The sequence below is a fragment of the Zingiber officinale genome, chromosome 8B (assembly GCF_018446385.1).
Source record: "Zingiber officinale cultivar Zhangliang chromosome 8B, Zo_v1.1, whole genome shotgun sequence".
NCBI lineage: Eukaryota > Viridiplantae > Streptophyta > Magnoliopsida > Zingiberales > Zingiberaceae > Zingiber > Zingiber officinale.
In genome coordinates, this window is record NC_056001.1 from 41,941,000 (window position 1) to 41,967,718 (window position 26,719).

At 37.1% G+C, this 26,719-nt stretch overlaps 5 protein-coding genes across 5 annotated transcripts; 2 read left to right on the top strand and 3 right to left on the bottom strand.

The window, feature by feature from the left end:
* The first annotated feature begins 6,053 nt into the window (after positions 1-6,053).
* On the top strand, positions 6,054-6,788 carry LOC122017447 (RING-H2 finger protein ATL70-like). The gene has a single exon (XM_042575069.1). It carries the CDS (start codon positions 6,158-6,160, stop codon positions 6,665-6,667), a length of 510 nt encoding a protein of 169 aa, XP_042431003.1. The 5' UTR covers positions 6,054-6,157; the 3' UTR covers positions 6,668-6,788.
* Positions 6,789-13,817: 7,029 nt separating this feature from the next.
* LOC122013723 lies at positions 13,818-15,716 on the bottom strand. Its single transcript, XM_042569954.1, has 5 exons — positions 15,667-15,716; positions 15,248-15,329; positions 14,358-14,437; positions 14,243-14,303; positions 13,818-13,958 (listed from the first exon to the last, which is right to left on the bottom strand). Exons 1-5 carry the CDS (start codon positions 15,714-15,716, stop codon positions 13,818-13,820), a joined length of 414 nt encoding a protein of 137 aa, XP_042425888.1.
* Positions 15,717-16,317: 601 nt separating this feature from the next.
* LOC122016342 lies at positions 16,318-18,055 on the top strand. Its single transcript, XM_042573606.1, has 4 exons — positions 16,318-16,885; positions 17,092-17,172; positions 17,497-17,574; positions 17,767-18,055. The coding sequence occupies exons 1-4, from the start codon at positions 16,352-16,354 to the stop codon at positions 17,938-17,940; spliced, it is 867 nt and encodes a 288-aa protein (XP_042429540.1). The 5' UTR covers positions 16,318-16,351; the 3' UTR covers positions 17,941-18,055.
* A 181-nt stretch (positions 18,056-18,236) lies between these two features.
* Positions 18,237-21,050, bottom strand: LOC122016341 (pentatricopeptide repeat-containing protein At4g14850-like). The gene is made up of 2 exons (XM_042573605.1): positions 19,437-21,050; positions 18,237-19,003 (listed from the first exon to the last, which is right to left on the bottom strand). The coding sequence occupies exons 1-2, from the start codon at positions 21,026-21,028 to the stop codon at positions 18,538-18,540; spliced, it is 2,058 nt and encodes a 685-aa protein (XP_042429539.1). The 5' UTR covers positions 21,029-21,050; the 3' UTR covers positions 18,237-18,537.
* A 2,804-nt stretch (positions 21,051-23,854) lies between these two features.
* On the bottom strand, positions 23,855-26,389 carry LOC122016127 (glucose-1-phosphate adenylyltransferase large subunit 2, chloroplastic-like). Its single transcript, XM_042573332.1, has 14 exons — positions 26,368-26,389; positions 25,857-26,113; positions 25,693-25,785; positions 25,531-25,614; positions 25,409-25,464; positions 25,240-25,333; positions 25,048-25,160; positions 24,872-24,944; positions 24,710-24,790; positions 24,540-24,626; positions 24,366-24,470; positions 24,169-24,275; positions 24,029-24,089; positions 23,855-23,956 (listed from the first exon to the last, which is right to left on the bottom strand). The coding sequence occupies exons 1-14, from the start codon at positions 26,387-26,389 to the stop codon at positions 23,855-23,857; spliced, it is 1,335 nt and encodes a 444-aa protein (XP_042429266.1).
* Positions 26,390-26,719: the final 330 nt, after the last annotated feature.

Sequence of the window (26,719 nt, forward strand, 5' to 3'; positions counted from 1 at the left end):
ATTTCAAATTAAATTAAAATTAATTTTCAAATTTCAAATTAAATTAAAATTAATTAAAATTAAATTTCGAATTTCAAATTCAAATTATAATAACTTTAAAAACCATTTTAAAAATTCTTTAAAAACTATTTTAAAAATTCTTTAAAATCTATTTTAAAAATTCTTTAAAATCTAATTTTAAAAAATTCTTTAAAAACTATATTTAAAAATTATTTTAAAAATTCTTTAAAATCTATTTTAAAAATTCTTTAAAAACTATTTTAAAAATTCTTTAAAAACTATTTTTAAAAATTCTTTAAAAACTATTTTAAAAATTCTTTAAAAAAAACTATTTTTAAAATTCTTTAAAAATTATTTGAAAAATTCTTTTAAAACTATTTGAAAAATTCTTTTAAAACTATTTGAAAAATTCTTTAAAAAAACTATTTTTAAAATTATTTAAAAACTATTTTAAAAATTCTTTAAAAACTATTTTTAAAATTCTTTAAAAATTATTTGAAAAATTATTTTAAAACTATTTGAAAAATTCTTTAAAAACTATTTTAAAAATTCTTTAAAAACTATTTTTAAAATTCTTTAAAAACTATTTTTAAATTTCTTTAAAAACTATTTTTAAAATTCTTTAAAAACTATTTTTTAAAACTCTTTAAAAAACTTTTTAAAAATTCTTTAAAAACTCTTTAAAAAATTCCTTTAAAAATTATTTTAAAAACTCTTTTAAAAAATAATTTTAAAATTTTTTTTAAAATTATTTTAAAAACTCTTTTAAAAATCATTTAAAAAAAAAAACTTTGAAAATTCTTTTAAAACCTTTTAAAAATTATTGTTATTTTAAAAATTATTTTAACTTAAAAATTATTTCAAAAATTATTTAAAAAAAAAAACTTTTAAAAATCATTTAAAAAATATTTTAAAAATCATTTTAAAACTATCTAAAAATTTTGTATCATTTTGAATGAAATTTTGTTAACTTAAAAATAGTAATAATAAATTAATTCTATAGATTATTTTCACTTTAAAAATTATTATTTTGACTTTAAACTCATTTTTAATCTTAAACATCATTTTAACCTTAAAATTAATTTTTAATTTGACTTAACTAAAAATTAAATCTTAAATTAAAACTTAATATTGAAATTACAATTAAAATTAAACTTTTAACTTAAACTTGAAATTAAACTTAAACTTAAATTAACCACTAATATTAATTTAAATCTAAAATCAAAACTGAATCAAACATATGTTAATTGACATAAAACATATTATAAAAATCATTTTAAATTCCTTTTAAATGCTGTTTTAGAAATCCCTTTAAAATTTTTTTTAATAATAATTATAACTAACACTTTCATTGACCAGCTCAATCAAGTAATATGAAATTTAAATTATTTCACTAAGTATTAAATTATTAAATCAAGTAAAAACTAATCAATAAATTATTGATAATGCTTAACTGTTATTGAATTAATAAAATCTTATCTTATTTAACCTTAAACTAAAGTTAAGCACCTGAATCTAAAATTAATTAATAATTGATTAATCAAATTCAAATAAACAGTTATACCAAGGATATAGAGATAATAATATATGTATTACTAAATTAGACGAATGTGTTAGGGCTTTGAAATTTAACACAACCAAACCTTAGTATTAAAGGGGAGATATTAAATAAAGGGGAGTAACCAATTCAGGGGGAGGTTCAATTTCTTTTAAATCCCCTAGAAAAATTAATAAATAAGGAGGATTAATAAATTAAAGGAATATCAAATTAAAGGAATATCAAATTCAGGGGGAGGTTTATTTTTTAATTATCTCCTTAAGCGTTATTTTTTTAATCTTCTCTCTAGAAAATTCTACCTCATTTAAAAAAAAAAAATTACTTTGAATATTTTTAGCAAATATTTTCAAACTTTTAAGTATAAGTTCAGGGGGAGAAATTAATTAAAATTTTGTGTGTTTGAAAAATACTTTTTTACATCTATTTTAAAACTAACTTATTTTTAAAACACCAGTTTTCAAAAAGTTAAATTTAACTAAGTTTAATCCCACCTAATTTTCAAACCTGATTTGAAAAATTAACTATTTCCAAAATTAGCCTTAAAAATTAATTTTGGCAAAAAATTTATTTCTTGAAAAGTTTAATTTTAACTTTAACTTTTCAAAACTCAACTTGTCTACCCCAAGTCAACTTGACTATTTTTTAACTTGGTGATTAAAAATTGCACTTTTATCTTTCAAATTATGAACCAAACTTAGTTATCTTTCAAAATTTAATTACCTGTTACAGTAAGTCTTCACTATGATTATTTACCCTTGTTTTTTTTGATGAATGCCAAAGGGGGAGAAGGGTTAGGTGGTTAAGTTAGCTAAACCAATTTGAAAACACAAACTAACTTTAAAACCACACAAATGCATGTTGTTTCGTACATATGCTTTCACTAACTTAACCAGGTTGTCATTCCATCAAAAAGGGGGAGATTGTTGGTGCGGGTAGCACTAACGGTCTAACCCAGGTTTTGATGAATGACAAATAGGTTAAGTTAGTTGTGTTGTTGTCTGACACTTTGATCGAGTGTGCAGGAGAAGTCCAGACAGGTCGACGGGCTTACCAGATGTCTGGCACGAAGTCCAAGCGGGTCGACGGGCTGACCGGACGCTTGGCGAGAAGTCCAGCTAGGTCGACGGGCTGACCGGATAGCTGGCGAGAAGTCCAAGCGGGTCGACGGGCGGACCGGACGCTTGGCAAGAAGTCCAGACTGGTCGACGGGCTGACCGGACGTCTGGCAGGTAAGTGAGGTAAGTCACTGGAGGGGAGTGACTGTGAGGACGTGTTCCCGGGAAGGGAACATTAGGCGTCGATCCGGCTTAGATCCATTTCGGATATCTAAGTCGAGATCGTGACTAGATTCCGGTCTCGGAAAGACGGAATCTAAGTCATACTCTGGATGCTAATTTTTATTACTGAACGTACCTGTAAAAATGTGCTAACATACTGTGCTGCAGGGTTTATTTGCCTCGGACTAACACTATTTTGCAGGTAGGAAACAGTGGGGGTCCGGGCGCCCGGAGGCAAATTTTATCCCCAGGACGACGTTGACACTTGGAGCATGCTGGTTGGGAGTGCTACGTCACATTCCAGGCGCCCGGAGGGGATCCAGGCGCCCGGAGCAGCATATAAAAGAAGCCCCAGGCAGGAGCTTCAAGATATCAGTCTTCTGAGAACTCTGAGTCCAATCACTCTGCTGCTCTGCGCTCCAACAACGTTCACAAAGCTCCGACGACTCACTCCGGCTCTCTTTTTAATTCATTGTTTGTCGGTTAGCTTTGTTTTCTTTCTTTTTCATTAGCAATATTTGTACGTAAACTGTAATTATCCGAATTGCTAGTGAATTGCCCAACGAAAGTACTCAAGGAGTACGGGCCTTCGAGTAGGAGTCGTCACAGGCTCCGAACGAAGTAAAAATCAACAGTGTTCATCTCTTTACTTCTTTACTTTTCCGCTGCATTTTAACTCGAGATTTTCGAATCGATATTCACCCCCCCCCCCTCTATCGAATTCAACGGTCTTACATCACGCTCCATGGCCTCTCGAGCTGCCTTCCCTCTTCATCCTTCAAATAGTAAGCGCTCGAACGGAGCTTCTGCACGACCTTGAAAGGCCCTGCCCATGGGGCCTCGAGTTTGGTGACGTCGCCGACCTGCTTCACTTTCTTCTAGACAAGATCGCCGACTTGGAAGGACCTCGGAATTACTCTCCGATTGTAGTTCTATTTCATTCATTACCGGTACGCCGTTAGCCGAACTGCTGCTTTTGCTCGCGTTTCGTCCACCAAGTCAAGCTCTATGAGCCTCCGTTTGGTGTTTCCTTCGTCGTAGTGCTGCACTCAATCAGATTCTACTCCGACCTCCACGGGGACAACTGCTTCGCCGTTATACACCAAATGAAATGGGGTTACGCCGGTCGCCTCCTTCGGAGTCGTGCGGAGAGCCCGCAACACACTGGGGAGCTCGTCGACCCAGCTGCCTCCAACGTGTTCGAGCCGAGCGCATAAGACTCTGAGGATCTCCCGATTGGCGACTTCGGCTTGCCCGTTGCCCTGAGGGTAGGCTACTGAGGTGAAAGCTTGTTGGATGTCATAGCCCTCACACCATTCTCTGAGTCTCTGACCGGCGAATTGCATTCCGTTGTTGGATACGAGTCGGCGTGGGATGCCGAACCAGCAAATGATGTTCTACTATACGAATTTGATAACCATCTGCTCGGTGATTCTTGCCAGCAGCTTGGCTTCCATCCACTTTGAGAAGTAGTCCACCACGATGAGTAAAAATTGTTGGTGTTGCAATGTTGCAAATATAGTCCCACATTGAAAACACATCGGAAAGATCATGGGTTTATAAAGAGAAAGATATCTCCATTGGCATGAGGCCTTTTGGGGAGAGCCCAAGAGCACAAAGCCATGAGGGTTTAGGCCCAAAGCCATGAGGGTTTAGGCCCAAAGTAGACAATATTATACCATTGTGCAGATATCTAAATTCTTTTCGATCATACAATTGGTATCAAAGCCCGGACTGCTAGAAGGTTTAACCGTCGACTGTGCACAAAAGCTATGGTCTGATTGAGCTATGTGAGTACAATATTGACCTCGAACAAAGAAAGTGGGGGCTCCTATGTTCGGATCAAGAGGACCAGACACCAGGCAGGAAGTCCTAGTTGCGGCTAGGCAAGAAAGTCCTAGTAGGTCGGGTGGACCGAGGGGGCGGGAAGACCTGGTGGGTTGAGGATCGGACATGGGAAGCCTGTGATCCTTTGTTTGAGGGGGGAGACCTGGTGGGTCAAGGATCGGACATGGGAAGCCTGTGGTCCTTTGTTTGAGGGGGGGATTGTTGGTGTTGCAAGGTTGCAAATATAGTCCAACATTTAAAACACATGGGAAAGATCATGGATTTATAAAGTGAAATATATCTCCATTGGCATGAAACCTTTTGGGGAGAGCCCAAGAGTAAAACCATGAGGGCTTAGGCCCAAAGTGGACAATATCATACTATTGTGGAGATATCTAAATTCTTTTCGATCCTACAAAAATTTCCGCTGCCTGGTCACCATGGGAAATGTCCAATGATATCCATGCCCCATTGATCGAACGAGCATGATACCGTGGACGCTTTCATTTTCTCGGTCGGTCGGTGCGACATGTTGTAACACTTTTAGCAGGACAAGCAAGTGGCCACCATCCAAGTGGCATCCTCTTGGAGGGTCGGCCAAAAATATCTTCGGGCTAATGCACGACCACCCGGATGACCTCCGCAAGAGCCTTGGTGCACCTCCTTCAGAATGTACTCGACGTCTTCTGATCCGACACACTTGAGGAGGACTTGGAGAAGACTCTCTTGTAAAGCGGGCCCCTATCAAGATGAACCCGCCCGACCCTCTTTTTCAATATGTGAGCTTCTTTTAGATCGACAGGTGTAGCTCCCGAATGTAGAAACTCAATCAGATTTGTCCTCCAATCGTTATAACTATTTTAAAGTGATTTTGATCTCTTAAAATAATTTTAATAAAATTTAAATAATTTTGATAAGTAAATAAAAAAATATTTTAATATTATAATATTTAAGATTTAGAATTCAAAATGATAAGTTTAGGATTTTAATTATAACTGTATAATACCTATCTAAATAACTGTTTTAAAATAATTTTTATAACTTAAATTAATTTAGATCAAGTTTAAATAATTTTTATGATAAAGAATATTTTGATGTAATATTACTCTAAATATAATAATTTGGTTTAAAATAAAATAATTAATTGTTTATATTATAATTTGAAAAAAAAAGCTACCTGTTACAATTTACATAATTTAACGCACCTTTTTAATTTTTGGCTAGAAACTTTCCTTTAAAAGTTTAATATCATAAAAAATTGCTACAGTTGCATTAATGTCAATGCCATTTAACCAAAAAAAAAATGTTCTGCTTCTCTTCTCCAGCACGTCTCTGGCGAAGACTGATGAATGCAATGACTGTAAAGCCCTTGTGATGGTCCGCCGCCTCCTTGGAGATCAAGAAACCCGGCGATTTTAAAACAGTAGGGAAAAGTGATGGTAGCGGATTGAGATAGCCGTTTGCGAATCTTGATGAGAAGCGACGGTCGAACGTGATGGTGGGGCATCCTTATGACAGCTTCAGCACTGCCTCCGCCCGCGCCATGCAGCCGGCCCAGGAGCCGCCGCGGGTGACTGGCTTAGGCGTCGGCCTCGCCGTCTCCGTCGCGGCCTTCCTCCTGGTGGCGGCCACCGGAATCGCCTCCTACTATTGCACCAGAATGAGGGAGGAGGATGACGCCACGGCAGCGCGGGGGGCGGCCGCCGCCGCCGCCGGCATTGACGAGGCGACGCTGATGAGGTGGCCGAAGGTGGTGTACTCGGAGGCGTCGGACGCCTGCGGGGGGCTGGAAAAGGGATGCTGCGCCATTTGTTTGGCGGAGTATGGTGAAGGGGACGTGCTGCGGCGGCTGCCGGATTGCGGACACCTCTTCCACGTGGAGTGCGTGGACCCTTGGCTGAGGTCGCACTCATCCTGCCCCGTCTGCCGCACGTCGCCGGAGAAGCCGGCGAAGATGAAACCGGCCACGCCTCCGCGGGCGGTGGTCTTGTCAATCGAGTCATGACTTGTTTAACCTGTGTAACTATGAAGAAAGCCTACAAATTTCATCCCGCTTGATCATTTGTTTTTATCATGTATAATCTTTTTTATAAAATTCTCATTTATGCGGCAAAGGCGAATAAGCTCGGTCCTAGGGCTGTAAATGAACCAAGCGTTCGTGAACAAGTTTGGTGTTCGGTTTGGTGAGAGCTTGTTTATGTTCGTTCAATATACATTAGATTAATTAAACAAACAAGCTTGAACAGCTCGTTAAGTTAAACAAACAAGCTTGAACACATATGTGTTCAGCTCGTTAACGTTCGTGAACAACGTTTGTGAACAACGTTCGTGAACAATGTTCACGAACAATATTTATTAATAAAATTCTTTTCAATATGCTAAATAAACAATAAAATAAAATATAATAAATAAATAAATTTAAATTATCAATCTTAATAACCAATCAAACAATTAAAAGCTTCAAACAATCAAACAAGCTTGAATTGAGAGCTTGATAACATCTAAACGAACCAAGCTCAAACCAAGCTCGAACCAAGCTCAAGTCAAGCTCAAGCTAAGCTTGAATTGAGAGCTTGATAACATCTAAACGAACCAAGCTCAAACCAAGCTCAAGCCAAGCTCGAATCAAGCTCAAGCCAAGCTTGAATTGAGAGCTTGATAACATCTAAACGAACCAAGCTCAAGCCAAGCTTCAAACAAGCTCAAGCTCATAAAAAATAAACCAAGCCAAGCTTGAACACTCATTTCAAAAGCTTGGTTCATTTTAAGCTCGGCTCGGCTCGATTATCTTATCAAACAAGCTTGAACACCCCAAAGCTTGGCTCGGCTCGACTCATTTACAGCCCTACTCGGTCCTCCTTCGTCTGTCCCAGGACCAAAAGGTAAATAATAATAAAATAAAAATAAAATTATCATTTATATTTATATGACAAAAGATAAATACATCCAGTCTTTCATATGCAATCCATTCGCTGGAAATCATGTTTAATTTTCAGAAGAATTGAGACAGAACCATCTTTAGTGGCCATAAAATAAACTGCTGGTTAAATATGGGTTATTCGAAGTTCCGATTCTATAAAAATTCATTTAAACTCATTTAATGAGAATTGTTAAAATAAATAAATTAAGTTTCACCAATATTCAAGTCGTTAGCTCATAAATATGTTTATCAGTAAATTTATGAATTAATTTTTAAATGAAAATTAATAATTTTGATATTAAATTTATAAATTTTATAATATAGATAAATATATTAAATTTATTTATTAGAATAAAATTATAAATTTTAATAAGAATATTATAATTTTTTTCTAAATATATAATTTATTTTTTAATAAATATTTAAATTTATAATTTATATTTATTAAGTTCATTAAAGCTCGATAAAATCTCGAATAACCTTGTGGGTCATAAATATTTTCGTTCGATAAAATCTCGAATAAATTCGTGAACCATGAATATATTCGTTAAATAAAACTCAAGTTCGACTGAATTATAAACGAACCAAACTTAAACATTTAAAAGTTCGGTTAGAATCGACTAAATTACACCCCTACATTTAACCAAAAGAGGCATTTAAAATTATAAAATTCTAAAAAACATACCAAACTTTTAGATTTCAGATGCACTTATTTATTTTATCCATTGTTAGCTTCAAAGAACAGTTAACTGTGATATTAAATCCAACATCATAATAATTGACGAAAAAGGTAAATTAGGAAACAAATGTGACTTCTAAAAAATTTAGAAGTTAGATATACTAAAAATTCCACAACTTTAAATAAACCCTTACATCAATACTCACTCGTACCAATCAGGATGCTGAACACGAAAAGTTTAGTGTAATATACACTATTTATATTTTTTTTAATTAGCTTTAGGTATCCCATTTTTATCGATTAACCTTAGTGACAACTCTATAAAAATTTTCCATCAACTATCAAAAATTAGAAAGCGTTCATAACAAACAGCCTCATCATCCCAACATTTAAACATTAAATCTATCTGAAAGGCCAACCCGTCTATCAAAGGAAACAACCCTTTCAGATGCACTAGCTGATAATCTATGCTTCTCATCAAATGATTTAGCTTTGCTGAGAGCAATATGAGGGCTGAGCAGGGCTGAGCTCTTTGTTAGAAGGGTCGAGACAACCACATGAGCTTTTACTAATATAGTCCCACTAACACTCAGATCACTTTTACCATAGATAGATACAATCAAATTACTTGTTCCCCTAATATCATATAAATTATTTTGCACCGAGCAATGATGCAATAGGAAGACGTTTTTTTTTTGTTTTAAGACATCTAAAAAAATTTCAGGCATCCAGAGATAAAGTCCCAGTTTTAGTAAAATAATCGATAAATTTTTCTTAATGGATGATTGAACTAAAAAAAACGCTAGACCTGATAAATCATTTGTTGCAAACACTTGATTGACCCATATGACGAATGGGAAACTTACATTGGACCGGACTCCTTCATGATTAGTCAATATAAATTAGATACCCAATACCAACTAAAATTATATATATATATATATATATATATATATATATATATATATATATATATATATATATATATATATATATATATATGCATGAAGTAGGGCTTGTTAACAAGTTAAGAGGAAACGAAACTGAAAGCTCTTGTGAATATCTTTCTACGAACAGAAACAGAGCCTATAAATAGGCTTATTACAGTAGAATCCCTCAAACCATATCTCCTATTTAATAGGATCTAAAAATAAATCAATAAGCCTAAAACTAGGACAAACTACGACGTGGATTACTTGGACAAACTACGACGTGGATTACTGGCTACAATTTCAACTAGATAAAACTTTTAAATCTTATCACCCTCCCTTAAACTGAAAGTTTAAAAAACATTCAGTTTAGGATTTATCAAATGCGCATACTCCAATCAGCCTCCTTAGCTTTTGAAACGTAGATAACTTCAATGGCTTGGTCATAATATCAGCAATTTGATCTTCACTTGTGCAAAAGAAAAACTCAATTACTCCATCCTTCGTTAAGTCCCTCAAAAAATGAAACCTCACATCTATGTGCTTGCTTCTTCCATGCATGACGGGATTTTTAGAGAGTTTAATGGCTGAACTATTATCACAATAGATTTTAAGAGCACCTTCTTGCTTGAAATATAACTCTGCAAGTATTTTCTTTAGCCAAATTGCTTGAGAAGCACAAACTGTTGCAGCTACAAATTCTGCTTCTGTTGTGGATAACGTCACAATTGGTTGCTTCTTTGAACACCATGAAATAGCTGCTGAACTCATCATGAAAATATATCCCGAGGTACTTTTTCTATCATCGAGATCACCTGCATAATCACTGTCAGTAAAACCAATTAAATCTGATTTTTCATTTTTCTTGTAGAACAAACCATATTCAATGGTTCCTTTCAAGTATCTAAAAATTCTTTTGGCGGCTTGAAGATGTATCTCCTTTGGGCATTCCATGTATCTGCTGATAAGACTTACAGCATGCATAATATCAGGTCTTGTAGCTGTTAAATACATCAAATTCCCAATAATTTGCTTATAAAGTGTGCTGTCAACCTTCCTTCCTTCAGGATTTCGAACAAGCTTCAATCCTACTTCAGCAGGAGTGTTAACAGAGTTGCAATTTTCCATTTGAAACCTGTCCAAAATTTCTTGAGCATACTTTTTTTGGGAAATAAAAATTCCAGTTGCTGATTGAACTATTCTAATGCCCAAAAAATAATGCATCTTCCCAAGATCAGACATATCAAATTCAAGCATCATAGATCTTTTAAATTTTGTAATCATGTCACTATCATTTCCTGTAAAAATAAGATCATCCACATATAAGCAGACTATGAGCATTTTTCTTCCATTTTCAATCTTTGTAAAAAGTGTATGCTCATATGGACATTTTTTAAACCCTTCCTCTGAAAAATATGCATCTATACGACTATACCAAGCACGTGGAGCTTGTTTTAGTCCATATAATGCCTTCTTGAGTCTATAAACTTTATTTTCAAATCCAGATTTTATATAACCAGGTGGTTGATCAATAAATACCTTTTCTTGAAGATCACCATGCAGGAATGCTGATTTAACATCCAATTGGAAGATAGACCAAGATCGTTGTGCTGCCAATGCTATCACCAATCTAATTGTGTCAAGTCTTGCAACTGGTGCAAACACTTCTTTGTAATCAACTCCAAATTCTTGCTTGTAGCCTTTTGCAACTAAGCGTGCCTTGTACTTGTCAATTTCACCATTTTCTTTCAATTTGGTCTTGTATATCCACTTGACCCCAATTGTTTTATGCCCTTTTGGAAGATCGGTTAACTCCCATGTATTGTTCCGTTCAATAGCTTTAATTTCTTCATCCATGGCCTTTCGCCATTTTGATTCCTTGACAGCTTCTTCAAAGACTGTAGGGTCACAATCGGAAAACAGGGCAAAATATGTAAGTGGATCATCAGATTGACCAATTCCAGTTACCTCGTAATCTGCCATCCAAGCAGGTCTTCTTCTAGTGCGTCGAGGTAGTTCTTCACTTTCTACTATTGTTGGCAAGCTTGGAGCATCTACTTCATCTGATGAAAGTTGTTGATTATTTTCTGTTGTTGATTGTCGTTCTTCATCAACACCATCAAAGCTCGTAGGTATTAGTTCTTCAGTAGAGTTGTTGTTCCATTGCCAAAATTTTCCTTCTTCAAAAACCACATCTCGGCTGATAATAATTTTCTTGGTGATAGGATTATAAAGCTTATAAGCTTTTGATTGATCACTAACACCAAGAAATATACATTTTTCTCCCTTGTCATCAAGTTTGATCCTCTTCTGATCTGGAATATGAGCATAAGCAATACATCCAAAAATTCTGAGATAATCTACCTTTGGTTTTTGATTGCTCCATGCTTCTTCTGGTGTCATATTCTGAACTGCAAGTGTAGGACTTCTGTTTAATATATGGATACTCCAGTTGATTGCTTCAGGCCAAAAAGCTTTTGAAATGCCGCATTTTGCCAAAAGACTTCTCACCATATTCAAAATAGTACGGTTTTTCCGCTCACAAACGCCATTCTGTTGAGGAGTATAAGCCGCAGTTAGTTGTCTTTTGATTCCATGATTTTCACAAAAATTTGAAAATTCTTGTGAGAGATATTCTCCACCACGATCAGTGCGTAGAACTTTGATTGGATTGCCTGTTTCTTTCTCAACTAGCGCTTTATAGCTCTTAAAAGCTGCAAATGCTTCAGATTTTTCTTGCAAAAAATATACCCAAGTTTTTCGACTCAAATCATCAATGAAGGTGATTATATATCTCTTACCTCCATTAGAGTGTGGATTAATTGGGCCACACAAGTCGGAATGCACCAACTCCAAAGCTTTCTTTGCTCTCCATGATTTCCCTTTTGGAAAAATTGTTTCTATGTTGTTTGCTAACAACACATTCTTCACAAACTTCAGAAGGAGCAATAATTTGAGGAAGTCCAGTTACCATATGTTTCTGCTGCAAAGTCTTCAGTCCACTAAAGTTTAGATGGCCATAACGAAAATGCCATAGCCATGAAACATCATTCACCTTTGCTGAAAAACATGGATAAGTGATATTGTTCAAGTAAAGAGGGAACATGCGATTTTCTGTCATGTTAACTTGAGCAATTAAACCTATCTTTGCATCGTGAATTTGGCATACTCCATCTTTAATAGAGATCTCATACCCTTTTTCTTGCAACTGACCAATACTAAGGAGATTGGTCGTTAGATCTGGGACAAACAGAACATTAGATATTGTATGAGGAGAATTTCTTTTGGTTTGGATAGTTACCATTCCTTTTCCCATGACAGAAACTGTAGAGTTATCACCAAATTTGACTGTGTTGCGAAATGATTCATCCAGTTCAGAAAATGCCGTCTTATCTCCACACATGTGATTGCTGCAGCCAGTATCTAGATACCACATATTTTGTTGGGTTTCTTCATTTACCTGGCACACCATTAGAAGAGAGACTTCTTCTTCCTTTTCAACAAAGTTAGATCTTTCTTCATCTTGTTTATTCAGATTAGTACGACATTCTGACTGATAATGACCATACTTATGACATCTATAGCATTCAATATTGGACTTATGTTTATAAGTTGTTGAATGATTACCTCCTCTTCCTCTTCCACGAGATTGATTTTCTTGGTGCTGGTGACGTTGTTGTTGGCTATCACGATAATTACTTCCTCGTCCTTTAAATTTTCCTCTTCCTTGCCTTTTATCTCCTCTTTGTGTTGACTGATTTTCTGTTGAAACTTTCAATGCTTGCTCCTCTTTGTCTTGCTGGTTGAGCTTCTGTTCATGAACCAACAAGGAACTCTGCAACTCATCAATTGTAAGTTCATCAATATCTTTTGACTCTTCTATTGAACAGACAACAAAATTAAATTTTGGTGTCATTGATCGAAGAATCTTTTCAACAATGGTGACATCTTGCATTTTTTCACCATATATCCTCATCTTGTTGGCAATTGCCATGGTTCTTGCAAAGAAATCTGAAACAGATTCCGCAGACTTCATGCGTAAAGTCTCAAATTCTGTCCGAAGACTTTGAAGCTGCACCCTCTTAGCCTTGGCATTTCCTTGATACTTCTTCTTCATGCAATCCCAAATATCCTTGGATGTTTCTTTGCTAAGAATTGTCTCCAAGGTTGCTCGATCTATGGCTTGGAAAAAATAGTTCTTTGCCTTAAGATCCTTGAGCTTCAACGCATCTAACTCTGATTTTTGTGCACTCGACAGCATTTCTCCAACTGCTGGCTCTGCTACTCCAGATTCAACAACCTGCCAATACTCCTTGGATCTCAAGAAGTTCTCCATTAACATGCTCCAATGGTCATAGTGACCATCAAAGCGTGGAATCGCTGGTTGCACAAAATTGTTTTCGGATGCCATTGAAGAAAACAATTTATCACACAAAATAAACAATTTATCACACAAAATAGGAACAATATAACAAGTCACCACTGTCACCTCCCTCGAAGTCCAAATACTATTTAAACTTCTAATCTCCCTCGAATTCGGCCTTCGACGCTCTTTCGATTCACAATTTCTTGGCCGGATCTGTCCCCACTGTCACCTCCTGCCTTCTCCGTCGTTCTTTTGAGTTACTTATGTCTTCGGCACTGCATGCACCCGGAGGAAATCTGCTACGGCAGCGAGATTTGTGGCTTCAACAGCTACGAGGGAGGGTTTAGACAGAGAACAGAACAAGGGAGGAAAGTGAAGGGGGACAACCTCGCTCTGATACCACTGTTAACAAGTTAAGAGGAAACGAAACTGAAAGCTCTTGTGAATATCTTTCTACGAACAGAAACAGAGCCTATAAATAGGCTTATTACAGTAGAATCCCTCAAACCATATCTCCTATTTAATAGGATCTAAAAATAAATCAATAAGCCTAAAACTAGGACAAACTACGACGTGGATTACTTGGACAAACTACGACGTGGATTACTGGCTACAATTTCAACTAGATAAAACTTTTAAATCTTATCAGGGCTTTGATTAAATATTTTACTGTTTTTTATAGAAACCTCAACATTTGTCATGGAGTCAGGGATTGCAATTTCTACCTCATTCACTGCAACTTGCTGCCTGAAAGGAACTTAACAAATGAAACAACCACAGAAATATTATGTATTTATAAACTCTTCAAATGCCTCCACAATCGTAGGAACATAATTTTCAACAGACGCTATGTTGACAACTCGGTCAACAATAGTGGCACCCTACAAACAAAAAACAAGCATAACAGACCATTAATTTGATGAAAAATCAATATTCCGAGTTATGCAAATGGTTAAATAGATAGTATTTGCATATGAAAAATTATGTAGCAAGAATCGAAACAATAATGTATTCAGAATCTAAAATAAAATATAAAAATCAATGATTATTTATTGAACTATTTCAAAAGGAAGAAAGTATTTAGTCACAAGTTAGACACATGACAACACCTTCCTTAACCTGGATGTCCAAGAAGCATGTGTTTCGTGCCTTGTTTCTCTTTCCAAATTCTGATGCCCATGAAAAGTTTTACACTAAAAGACACAATTGTTCTATTTAATTGAGAATAGTTGCAAGGTTGTCAAAGTGAGGTTTAGCATCATCAATCATATGAAATCATAAGATTCACAAAAAACTTTTAAAATAAAAGATGCTATCTTATTTGGAATGATTTTTCAAATCTTAAAACATAAAAAAATATAATGTGCAACTTAAGATAATACTATTATTAGTAAATCAAGCTAATATTGATTCATAACAAAAGCATATAGGTTCATATTAATCACAATATACATATTATTGATCATTTTAAAAAATTATGAGCTTTCATCTTCAGTGTACACATGATACAAAACAGGGGGAAAAAAAAATCTAAAATGGTAGCCATATTGCTAGCTAATATCGCAACTTTTTTCCCATTGAAGCAGTTCTTGAGATATTGAAAACAAAATTTTCAAATAACTTAAGTTATACATCACGAAATACTCAACCTTTTACCTGATTTCTTTAATTTTAGAGGGAAATGTAAGCACCGATAGTAACAATGCGATCTCCAGAGGTCTTGGTTCTTTAAATGTTACAGACGCAACCCGCTCAGTACCTGCGTCCCTGTCCCTGCCGCAACAACAATGGCAATAAAAAAAAAAAAAAGGCATTTGTCACAACAACAAATTTTTAAAAAAATAGAGAAAAGAGAGCTCTGAGTACAGCTTAAATCGACGAGAGATCAGATCAAGCAGCGGAAAGAAAAAACCAAGAATAATGGCAAAAACAAAACACGAAGCGCTTACCCTCGGATCTCGAGATGCTCGATATCTCCCTAAAATGAGAAAAAATCCCAGATCTCCCTTTCTCCGGCAAGATCCGAGATTCCCAACTCGAACCGTCCTCTTCTAGAAGAAAAATTATCAAAACAGCGCAATAATCGAGCCAAAATCATAGCAAACAATACCCAAAATAGAACGCTTCTTCACTCTTTAATCTCAGGACAATTACCTCCATCCCCTCGTCAGGAATCGAAAACCCTCTTTTTTTCGTGAGCGAAAGCTGATTACAGATCGCTGCGTCGTCTCTTCGGGAATCTCCCCAACTTGTGGTGCTCCGAGCAGGAAAAGAACCAATTGCTTCTTAATGCCCTTCTAAATGTCTATAATGCCACTGAGACTATCGTCTGATAAATTTCTAGATGTAAGACATGATCGTTAATTTAGATAAAACGTAGGGGTAAATTCGGCATCAGATTTCCAGTTGCTTGACTCTCTGCATCTTGAACTTGGAAATACGCTATCCGTCAGATGGATATCCAACGGCTGAAATCACGGACCGCTGGTACTAGATTCGACGTGGCGGTTCGGTTTGACGGCTGAATCCTTCATAATTTCCTAATTCAGTGCACTCTACGTCGATAAGGATGTTTATATCAATTTAAACTAAATAGAATAAATTAAAATTTAAAAATTAAGTCTAAGGAAAAGATCGAAAGAATAAATCCTTTGCCCAAAGAAGACAAAAGAGAGACAACAGAAAAAGATGGGGAAAAAAGATGTACCGAAAGACACGAAATCATTTTATTCTCTTCTCCATTTCTCTCTATATATTAAATCAATCGTACAAATTAAATCGATCAACGATCGACCATGGCGTCCCTCCAAGCTACCTTCGCCCTCGGAGCCCCTCAGAGACGAAGCCACGTCCGCCTCTCGCCGGCGAACACTATTGTTCTCCGGCCAACTTCTCATCTTTTCAGACGTCGCCTTTGCTCATCGTCGTCGTCGGTTGCCTCCTGCATCCCTCGCGAAGGATCGAGCAACGGGAAGGCGGCGGCGGCGGCGGCGCTGCAGGCACTGGCCGTGGCTGCGGCTTGCGCGGTGGGTGCTTCCGTTTGCCTGTCGAGGGCAGCAGTGATATCTAACGTATCCCCGTTAAGGAAGCCAGATTCCATACCCACATGGACTGCGCCGGCGCCGGCGCCGGCGCCAGCGAGCGCGGGAGAAGAGCGCAGGATGGGCAGGGCGGGGAAGACGCCGCTTTTACTAGACGAGATCATGTTCAGGAGGAAGGGGCCAGGAACAGAGTGCGAGGATCCTTGCAAAAAGCTCATCGATCATGCTTTTGCCATTCTTCCATCACCATGGGACGACCAATTTCGTTTGCTGGAACAGATATCAAAGGTTCGTCTCTTGGCTTGGCTGGGCCTTTTGTGTGTGTGTGTGTTTTAATTTAATTTATTTTTTTTATTAAAGAAAATAATATTTTAAAAAACCAATAGTTTTTTTTTAATAAATAGGCGGCTTGGCCTTTTGTGTGCGTTTCTGTTTCTCATGTTTATATTTATCATAATTTCCATCTCGTAATCTCATTTCTTGATGCATTGCAGGGTAAAATAACTGATTTAAATAGAGGAAAACACGAAGAATATGAAATACAAATTGCGATGGTGCAGTTATACTTGGCCATGGTATTAATCCGCCCCTTCTTTGAGTTTATATATAATGATGAAACCCTCCTATTTTATTTTTAATTAAGAGATATTTTAACGATACATTTTTATATAAGAAATGATAAAAATTCAAACAAGCGCCTTTAATTTTCGTTTAGTTAAAATGGTCATCCTCTTCTAAAAAAATAAAATTAAAATAACAGTTTACCATATTTTTTTCTTAAAAATACCTTTATTATAGTAATTATATTATAGCTGTTATAATATTTTAAAGTAAATTATTTTTTAATTAATTTACTAAAACAATGTAACGATACGAATATTGAATCCAATGCAATGCAGCACCAGTTTCATGATGCGAAAGAAGTCTTGCAGTCGCTGGAGGGCATTGAAAGCGACGCCAGAATTGATCGTCTCCAGGTTAGTTCGTTCCTAATCTTTTTAAGGATTAATATTTCGTTCAATCTTTCTTAAAAATGGTCTTAAACTTTTAAACTCTTCAAAATTATATCATCCTAACTGAATCTAATATAATTCCGATCAATCCAACCCTCCTCCTTTGATATCCCGACTCTATTAATATACTTTTTGGTATTGATCTTAATCTTGCAGGCTGTTGTCCATGTGATGTTGGCCATGGAGAAAATGTTGAGGAAAGCCACCACGACAAAGGAGGAGGATAAAGAAATAAAGGACTTACTCGATAGTGCCAAGGAGTCGTGGAAAAAATTTGAAAAGAACAAGGACTTACAGAATGAGCCAGATACTAACGATGACAATAGTTGAAATGTTGGGAGTGCTCGATTAGAGTTTAGGGAGAATTTACTTCGAGCTTCCATTAGCAAACGTCTCTTATATCTTATAACTTGGAAATGTTTGATAATAACAAATGTCCTTTTCATGTTGTTGCGTATGACTATTAGCTCGAGTTCTTCGACATTTTACCCATTCTCCCACTTGGGGAGATGGTAAACCAATGCAGCTCTGCAATACACTTCCGCCATGGTGTAGGATCTCGAGACCACACTAAACTTCGAACATGTGATTTTCAAACAGAACAAACTCGAGATCACACTGAAAAGTTTTGAATCAAGATGATTTTCATTTGATCACAATTTGTAATAAATGTCCCGTATCATTCTTTTGATACGAACTGTTCTGTCTCAGTATATTCAAAACAGTGGAATATAATGGAATGAAGATTCTGGTTCAGTATGATGCATCTTATCTGATGACTCACTGAATCCAAGTTCGTCGAAATGATGTTCCTTACTGCAATGACAATTGCCAGTCATGTGGATTGATGACGAGAAGCAGGATCTTCAATTCTCTTTGCCAGACTATTTTTGTGGGCTCTGATTGTGCTGTTTAGGGATATAACTTTCACCAATAATCCCCGCAAGAGCACTGATAATCTTTAAAATAATGGAACCTGTTGTTGTCCCTCACAACGATCTCTCGATCAACAATGCCTGAGATGAACTTAATATACTGGTGGCAGTCCCCGCATACTCGGAGATTTTTGGTGATTCTTATCGGGAGGCTGGGGGGAATGGAGATGATCCCAAAGGCCAGAGCAAGCTTCTCACTGTGCTGGAGCACCTCAGTCTCCTTTTCTTCTTCTTCTAAATCATAAAGGACATATTGCGTATCAGGTGTGTATCCAGCTGCCTGCATCTCCTTTGTTAGTCTGCGCAATGTCGCTTGGATTTCAGTGTTCATCTCATGGGTTGTGTCCTTTGCTTGGAAAACATGCACCACATTCTTCCATGTGATCCAACTGCATCCTGGATCTTTCTTGATCCCGACATCTTTCATTTCCTTCCGCACTTCTGTTGCTTCTGTCCATCTATATATAAACATGAATTGGGATTTATTGGTAGAGATATATACACTTGCTTATCAAAATCAACTTTAGTTTAAACCGACTACCAACACTACAACAAGGTTTCAAGATTTCAACATGTAAACACACTTGCTCATCAAGATCTAGTTTCTTTAGTTATGCAAGTGAACTTATAGCCTTTTTTTCATGCACTTATCCTCCTCGACTTTCATCAAAAAAAAAAAAAAAAAATACAGTACCCTACACATCTTAGCCTATTTGTTGGAATCAGTACTAACAAACATAATGAACTTTCAACCACGGCATGAAGAAAGCTCCTAAATAAGATGCATCTTCCTTTAACAAAGTATATCTATTCCGTACAAGAATTATAAACTAATTTGTAGTCTGATATAATAGTTTGAAATTTGCACTATATGTAAACCATCCAACCTACCTTCCAGCTGAAGCAAACATGTTGGAGAGCAGCACGTGATTCCCAGAGTCTTGGGGGTCAATCTCAAACAGCTTCTGTGCAGCGATCCTTCCCAACTCAGTCTTCCCGTGAATTTTGCAAGAACCAAGAAGTGCTCCCCACATGGGGATTGATGGCGTAACTGGCATTGTTTTGATAAACTCATAAGCACGCTCTTCCATCCCTGCACGTCCAAGTAAATCCACCACACATGCATAGTGCTCTGTTCTTGGTTCAATCCCAAACCTTTCTTTCATCGCCTCAAACAAGTATAATCCCTCCTTTGTGAATCCTCCCCTGCCACAAGCACTGATCACGTTCACAAATGTGATGTAGTTGGGTGCTACCTGACCACATCTTATCATGTCATCAAACACAGAGAGAGCCATATGCGCATCACCAAGCTGAGCATACCCTCCTATCAGAGCATTCCACGAGATGAGATTCGGCTGTTGCAATTCTTCAAATGCCTGCTCTGCCTCCCTGATGCTCCCACATTTACCATACATGTCAACAAGAGCACTCCCAACAAATATGTTACCGGCAATGCAAGAATAGACGGCAACAGCATGCAATGAGCGACCAAGGTCGAGCCCTGAAAGGCCAGCACAAGTGGTGAGGACACTAGAGACAATGAAATCGGTGGGCAGAATTCCTTCTCTCCTTGCACCCAGATACACTCTAAAAGCCTCTTCTTCAGCATAATTCTGTGCATATACAACTATTAGGGAGCACCATGAGACATCATTCCTAATGCGCATTTCATCAAACAATTTCTGTGCCTCGAAAACCATGTGACATTTACCATAGAAATCAATGAACCCATTGCCGACTGAAACATCATCAAGGAACCCCGATTGGATCACGAAGGCATGGAGCTGGGCTCCAAGAGACGAGTAAGAAACACCAGCGCAGGCGTTTAAGAAGGCACAAAGAGAGATGGTGTTTGGGACTCCTCCATCCAAACGAAGCTTGACGAAGGCGTCGATTGCCTCAACTGGCCGTCCATCTTGCACCGCATTGGTCATTACAGCGTTCCAAGCTACTACACTTCTCTGAGGCATTTCTCCAAACAGGCGTCGCGCATCGACACAGAGACCAGTTTTGTAGTACATATCGAGGGCGCCGCAGGCCACGAAGGCGTCGCCAAGGAAGCCGCACTTGAAGGCCGTGGTATGAATCTGACGTCCGGCGAGGGGCATCCGGGCAGAGGCGGCGGCCTTGAAGGCGGAAGGAAAGGTGAAGTCGTTGGGGCGGACGGAGGAGCGGAGCATGGCGGCGAAGTGGGCCAGGGCGGAAAGGGGACGACCGTTCTGGGAGGCACCTGAGATGAGAGCGGTCCAAGTGACGACGGAGGGGTCAGGATCGAGGGAGAGCACGGCTGCGGCGGCGGAAGGGAGGTCGAGCTTGGAGTACATGTTGACGAAGTGACTGGAGAGGAAGGCGGGGAGCGGTCCAGGGGACAGGTTCTTGACCGCGACGGCATGGGCGGCGCGTCCGAGGAGGGCGGAGCGAGTGGCGATCGCGAGCTCGACGGCGGCGGCAAGCGACTGCGGGTCCGGAGAGAAACGCATGTGGCGTCTCAGCGTCCGAGCGATCGTTGCGCTTACATAACATCCGTTACGACTTTATAACGGCCGTTACAAGCTTAAACAAAATATTTTATAAATTAAACTCATTTTTTATTATTATTTTATATTAATTAACAAAATCAAAATATAATGAAAGCTCAATTTATTGTACGAATTTCACTGTCCGTTTCGACTCATTTCCTCAGTCTTCTTCTTCTTCTTCAGAACCACACTGCTCTGCTACGGCTACTGCTGCTGCGCATTTTGCAACGGCAGGAGCTGCTTCTCCAGGCACACTCGCATTCTTCCTTCCTTCCTTTCTTTCTTTCTTTTGATCCAAGATAGATCATACTTTTGAAGGATGCTGTACTGAGTAAATCTCTCCCTGAACATCTTCACCAGCTCGTAGATGGTGTGCAGGCCGTCTCAAGATTCCTTGAGGTCCTTGACAAAAAAAAAATAAAAAAAAAAAAAATTTAATATATTTTTAATTTTCTTTAACATTTTTCATTTAGATTTGGGACCGAAAATAATAATTTTAAAATAATATTTTTAAAATTAGTTATAAAAAAAATTAAATATTATTTTTTAAAAAAACTAATTTTTTATATAAAATTTAGTTTTCTAACAGATATTTTGATAATAATTTTATTTTTATTAATAAAATTATTAAATTATTTAATCTTTTTAGTTAGAATGTCAAATAGATTTTATTAATTTTAATTTTAAAAAATTTATTTTTACTAATGCATTTTACTTTGTATGATAAAAAAATTTCTAATTCATATTATTATCGAGAAATAAAAAGAAAGAGCGAGGAAAAAATATTATCGGCAAAGGAAGAGAAGGACGTTCCTTGCAAGTATCATCGGTGAGGAAGGAGAAGGAAGGAGAAACATGCAAAATCGCTGATGAAAAAAAAAAAACACAATGCACTGATGAGAGAACTATTAGAATTTTTAAGAAATATTGAGGAGAAAAGAATTTATTAGGTTTTATAAGAATAATATTACTAATTGCAAAATAAAATGGGAATAGTAATAATAAAAAAAAGAAAGAAATATGTCAATTTAAAAATGAATTATATTTAAGGCATAATAAAATCTCATATAAAATTATAGTAGACAATTAATGAGGAAATAAAGATAAGTACAAGGTATAAATAGGAAGTAGAATCGAATTAATTCACAAGTGTCATTAATGAATGGAAGTAGAATCGAATTAATTCACAAGTGTCATTAATGAATTAGCAAGACATTTATAATTAATATTATTAATTAATATTAATGATGCTAATTTAATTTTTTCAATATCTTTAATTAATTAATCAATGGACCTAAATAAAATTGGGGCCCTAGGTATAGGGTTTAATGGCATATGCCTTGAGCGGGGCCTGATGGTGTGGTCATGAAAGGAGCAAATGAACCTCCCTTACGTGCCGGGGTGCTCGTACAGGAAGACGAGGGCGTCGCAGAGATCGTCCAGGTGGACGAACTGCACTTGCTTTAGGATCGAATAGTGAGCTGAGTACCTCCGTGGGACTAAAGAATCCTACACTAGGATATATGGACGTGACACTATGAGAAATTTAGTATATGATGAAAGTAATACTAAACTTGCAACAATCGGTCAAGTCCTACGGAAATTTTTCATCAACCGTCAAAAAAAATTAGGAAGCACTTGCAATGAATGATTCAAAAGTCCAACATCTCATGATTACAGATATCCCATTTGAAAAAAAATCCCTATGAATACACCATAACTAAATTTGAACCACGGATGTTAGGTGACAATCTATCGCTACACTATAAACCCAAGCAAGAAATAATATTCAATTATTTGAATAAATTTGAATTCAGCACGTTGATATTTATAACAAAGTTGATGAACTATTCCCAATTAATATTCAAGAATAATATTGTCTTTTCCAACAAAACTCTCAACAAACTTATAAGCAGTCAAACTCATAAGCAGACAAGAAGCTCTCAAAATGAATAAACAGCTTATCATGTCACACAGTAACAACCAAACTATTTTTAAAAATATATAAAAATTTCGAGCAATTAAATAAATTTGAATTGATAGCTCAACAGCATCTAAATAAATTAACTTCAAGCAAAAAAAAATCAAATTAGCCAAACTTGAATAACAATTTCCACAGCTTAATTTAGTTTAAAACTTGTTACCTTATGTCATTTCGATACAATTTAATTTATGTTTATAGACATACTCGTTTAACGAAGGAGGAACAAATAGTGGCTTGTGGCTAGAATGTTTAGTATGTATATTCAATCCCATTTAGAATTTGAAATCTTAAACGTCTTGTTGTTCATCTGAGTGTTTTACTATTGCACTACGTGGGAAGATATTTAAGCTCAATTGACAATAACCTTACTAGATATTACTGAACTCTCTTGTTTCCCAAGACATCCTAGTCCAGGTAAGGTTGAGGGGAAGGAGCCACCTAAGAGCGAAGATCAGGCTGATAACGACCAACAGCACATTCATGGCAATCTCATGAGGGAAATTTAACAGCAAAGATAGTTTCCAAAGGAAAAGGCTGAAAGTGTTTCTTGTCCTTTTCTACAAAAGGATGGAAGATGATGCATCAAGATTAGGGCAAACTTATTCATTGGAAGCCATTAGCAAATGCATTTGTTGTAAAAGAAAATTTATCAATAGTTAACTTTGTCTTTGGAGTGAGCAATTGGTTCATGGAGCTTGCTTTCAGCAAGACAACCATCATTTACAGCAAGAATTAACTGCTTATTTCCTAGCTTACTATATAAACTATTAGAAGCATAAAAAACACCATGCTAAATTGACATTCTAGATCACAGTTCCATCTTTGATAGTAGCATTTCTCAAAATGATTGTGATTCCAGATCTTATGTAGAAGCCTTCGCTGGATCGATCAGCCTCTTCGACGCCCTGTGACATGACATTTAGCATCGATAAGCTTTAGTCTCAAAGGTTTAGATACAAACATGCTTATACACGTACATCTTTGTTAGCAATGACCACATTCTGGCCTATCCTAGCATTTGTGTCGATGATACAGTTCCTGCAAAACAAATTTTAAGTTTAACAAAAGTAAATCTCGAGTCGCTTAAGTAATCTGCAAACAGAATTTCAGATAGTACCTGATTTTTGTGTTTTGCCCCACTCCAATAGGAACCATACCCTTTTCCAATAGGGAGGCAATTTGTTCATCGGTCTCATAAGTATTCGCGCCAAACATCAAAGTGTTCTGAGAAGATGCAACAAAGACACTACATGTTAACTAGTATCTATTGAGAATTCAGCTATCAGTTTTGAGTTTGAAGCCAGTTTCACTAACCTTTATTTCGGCTCCAGCACTGATACGTGATCGTACTCCGATGATTGATCGTTCAATGTCACACTTGTTCAAGAAGCATCCGTGAGAAATGATCGAACTGCGCATCTGCATTTTGTTGAACATGACTAAAATGCCTCAAGATTGTCTTGTAGTTTACAGTTTTGTGGCACTTACCTTGCTTTTGTCGATTTTAGTTGGCGGTAGGTACCTAGGAGATGTGTACATAGGTGTTCTTTGATCGTAGAATTGGAACTTCGGAGGCTACAAAATCGATAGATTATGAGATTGTACATCTCAAATCGATTCAAATTGTTAATTTCTTGTGCATACACATTAATTTCTACCTGTTCTGTGAGTGCCAAATTTGCGTTGTAGAATGCTTGTAATGTTCCAATATCCTCCCAATAGTCCTGGAACATGTATGCCTGAACGATACAAGAACATCGTTACGATACGATATGCGAGTTAGTGAACAGAAATCTCAAGTTTACTCGGAAGAAGCACACCTGAACATTGAAATAGTTCACGGCGAAAGGCAGGATGTGCTGTCCAAAGTCATTTGCTCTCCCATCTCTCATCCTGAAGTTACAGATAAATCGCTTAGAGAATCAGAAGGCATTTCTTGAAACACAACCAGACTTAACTGAAAATGGACTTGCAGTACAAGAGTTAAAAGAGATACATGAATTGTCTTTGAAGTGCCTTTCGGTTGAAGACATAAATTCCCATGGATGCGATATAGGGGTACTTGTTTGTATCTTGATGAGACAATCTGAGAAAGGAGCCATCATCCTTCTGCAATGCAATTGTTCTTGTTAGTTCAGTGCTGGAATCATCGACAATCTTATCAGTTATTAGGAAAAAAATCACTCACCATGGCTTCCAAATCATCACCCTTCGGTTTCTCTTGAAATTCGGTAATCCGACCATTCTTGTCAACTCTCACAAGTCCATAGTCAGATGCCCGGCTACAAGGAGGATCGACAAGTCAATTACTAGTACTAATTAAGTCGATACAATTTCGATACTAGACAGTTGCATACCTTGCATCAACAGGAATGCAAGAAATAGTTATGTCAGCACCAGTTTTGACATGTTTCTGCAAATTGCATTGCATCACTTTTAGTATGTAAATTCAAGCGATGGACATCAAACAAAAGCATACCTCGATCAATTCCACGTAGTTCATGCGGTATAATTGGTCGCCGGACAGAATTAGTACATGCTCAATGTGTTGGTTCCTCCTGTCCTAAATTACAGGAACAACAAAATGTAAACTCAAAACGACAGGAAAAGGGAAAAGATCTAAAAGCTAGAGAGAACTCACATCAAACACCCAAGCAAATTGCCTAATGGCATCAGCTGTGCCCTGGAACCAATTCATACCGGTTTCGCCGGGAGATTGTGTAGCCGCCAAAACCTGAGTATCAAAAGGAATTAATCAGACAAGGCAATCCACGAACAAGATGACCCAATTTCTTCTTGCGTTACCTCTGCGAATCCACCGCCAAAGTTGGCGACATCACCAAAGGTTCGAGAGATGTGGCGATTCAATGAGGTGGAATTGAACTGCGTCAAGATGTATATTTTGTTGATGCCGCTGTTGATGCAGTTGCTCATTGGGACATCAACGATCTTGTAGCATCCGGCGATGGGAACAGCAGGCACTGCTCTTGTTTTGGTGAGAGGGAAAAGTTGAGCACCGGTGCCTCCGCCTAGAATGAAGGCCGCGACGTTCTTGGGATCAGGCACATTGGGTGAGAGAAGAACCTGCAAAAACAGGGTTTTGGTTTGGTTGGTCATTCTAGTGAATGGATCGTCAGTGGGAGAAGAAGAACCTGCAGAAAAACTTGCCTCGGATATTTTTTGAAATTGGTGGTCGATTTCTGCAGGAGGAGAGGATGCTACAGAAGATTCGAAACCTGCTATCTTGCAGCGGAGAGTATTGCTGTTTTTGAAGGGAAATTTTTGGCTCCGGAGCTGCTTCCTTGTTGAAGAAGCACAGAGGGCTGATCTTCTTGCATGGCTCAGCCATGCATCGTTGGCCTTCAAGCTCACGATTCCGGCGTCCATCTTGAGTGCAACTGCAGATCAAAAAAACCAGAGAAGGAAGAAGAAGATGGAGATTGGGATTTGCCTAGATTGCCATGAAGTTTATAATTATATATCTGCAGGCATGGAGATTCAGTTGCTAATTCCTTGTAAGACTGGGCAAAAAAACCCGTAGAACAGATTAGTTATTTTTTTCTAATAAAATTATATAAAATTTGGACAATTTTCTTGCGAATTTATCTCGATTATAACTATTTTTTGCCTTATATTAAAGTAAAATTATAGTTTAGAAAGATAAATTT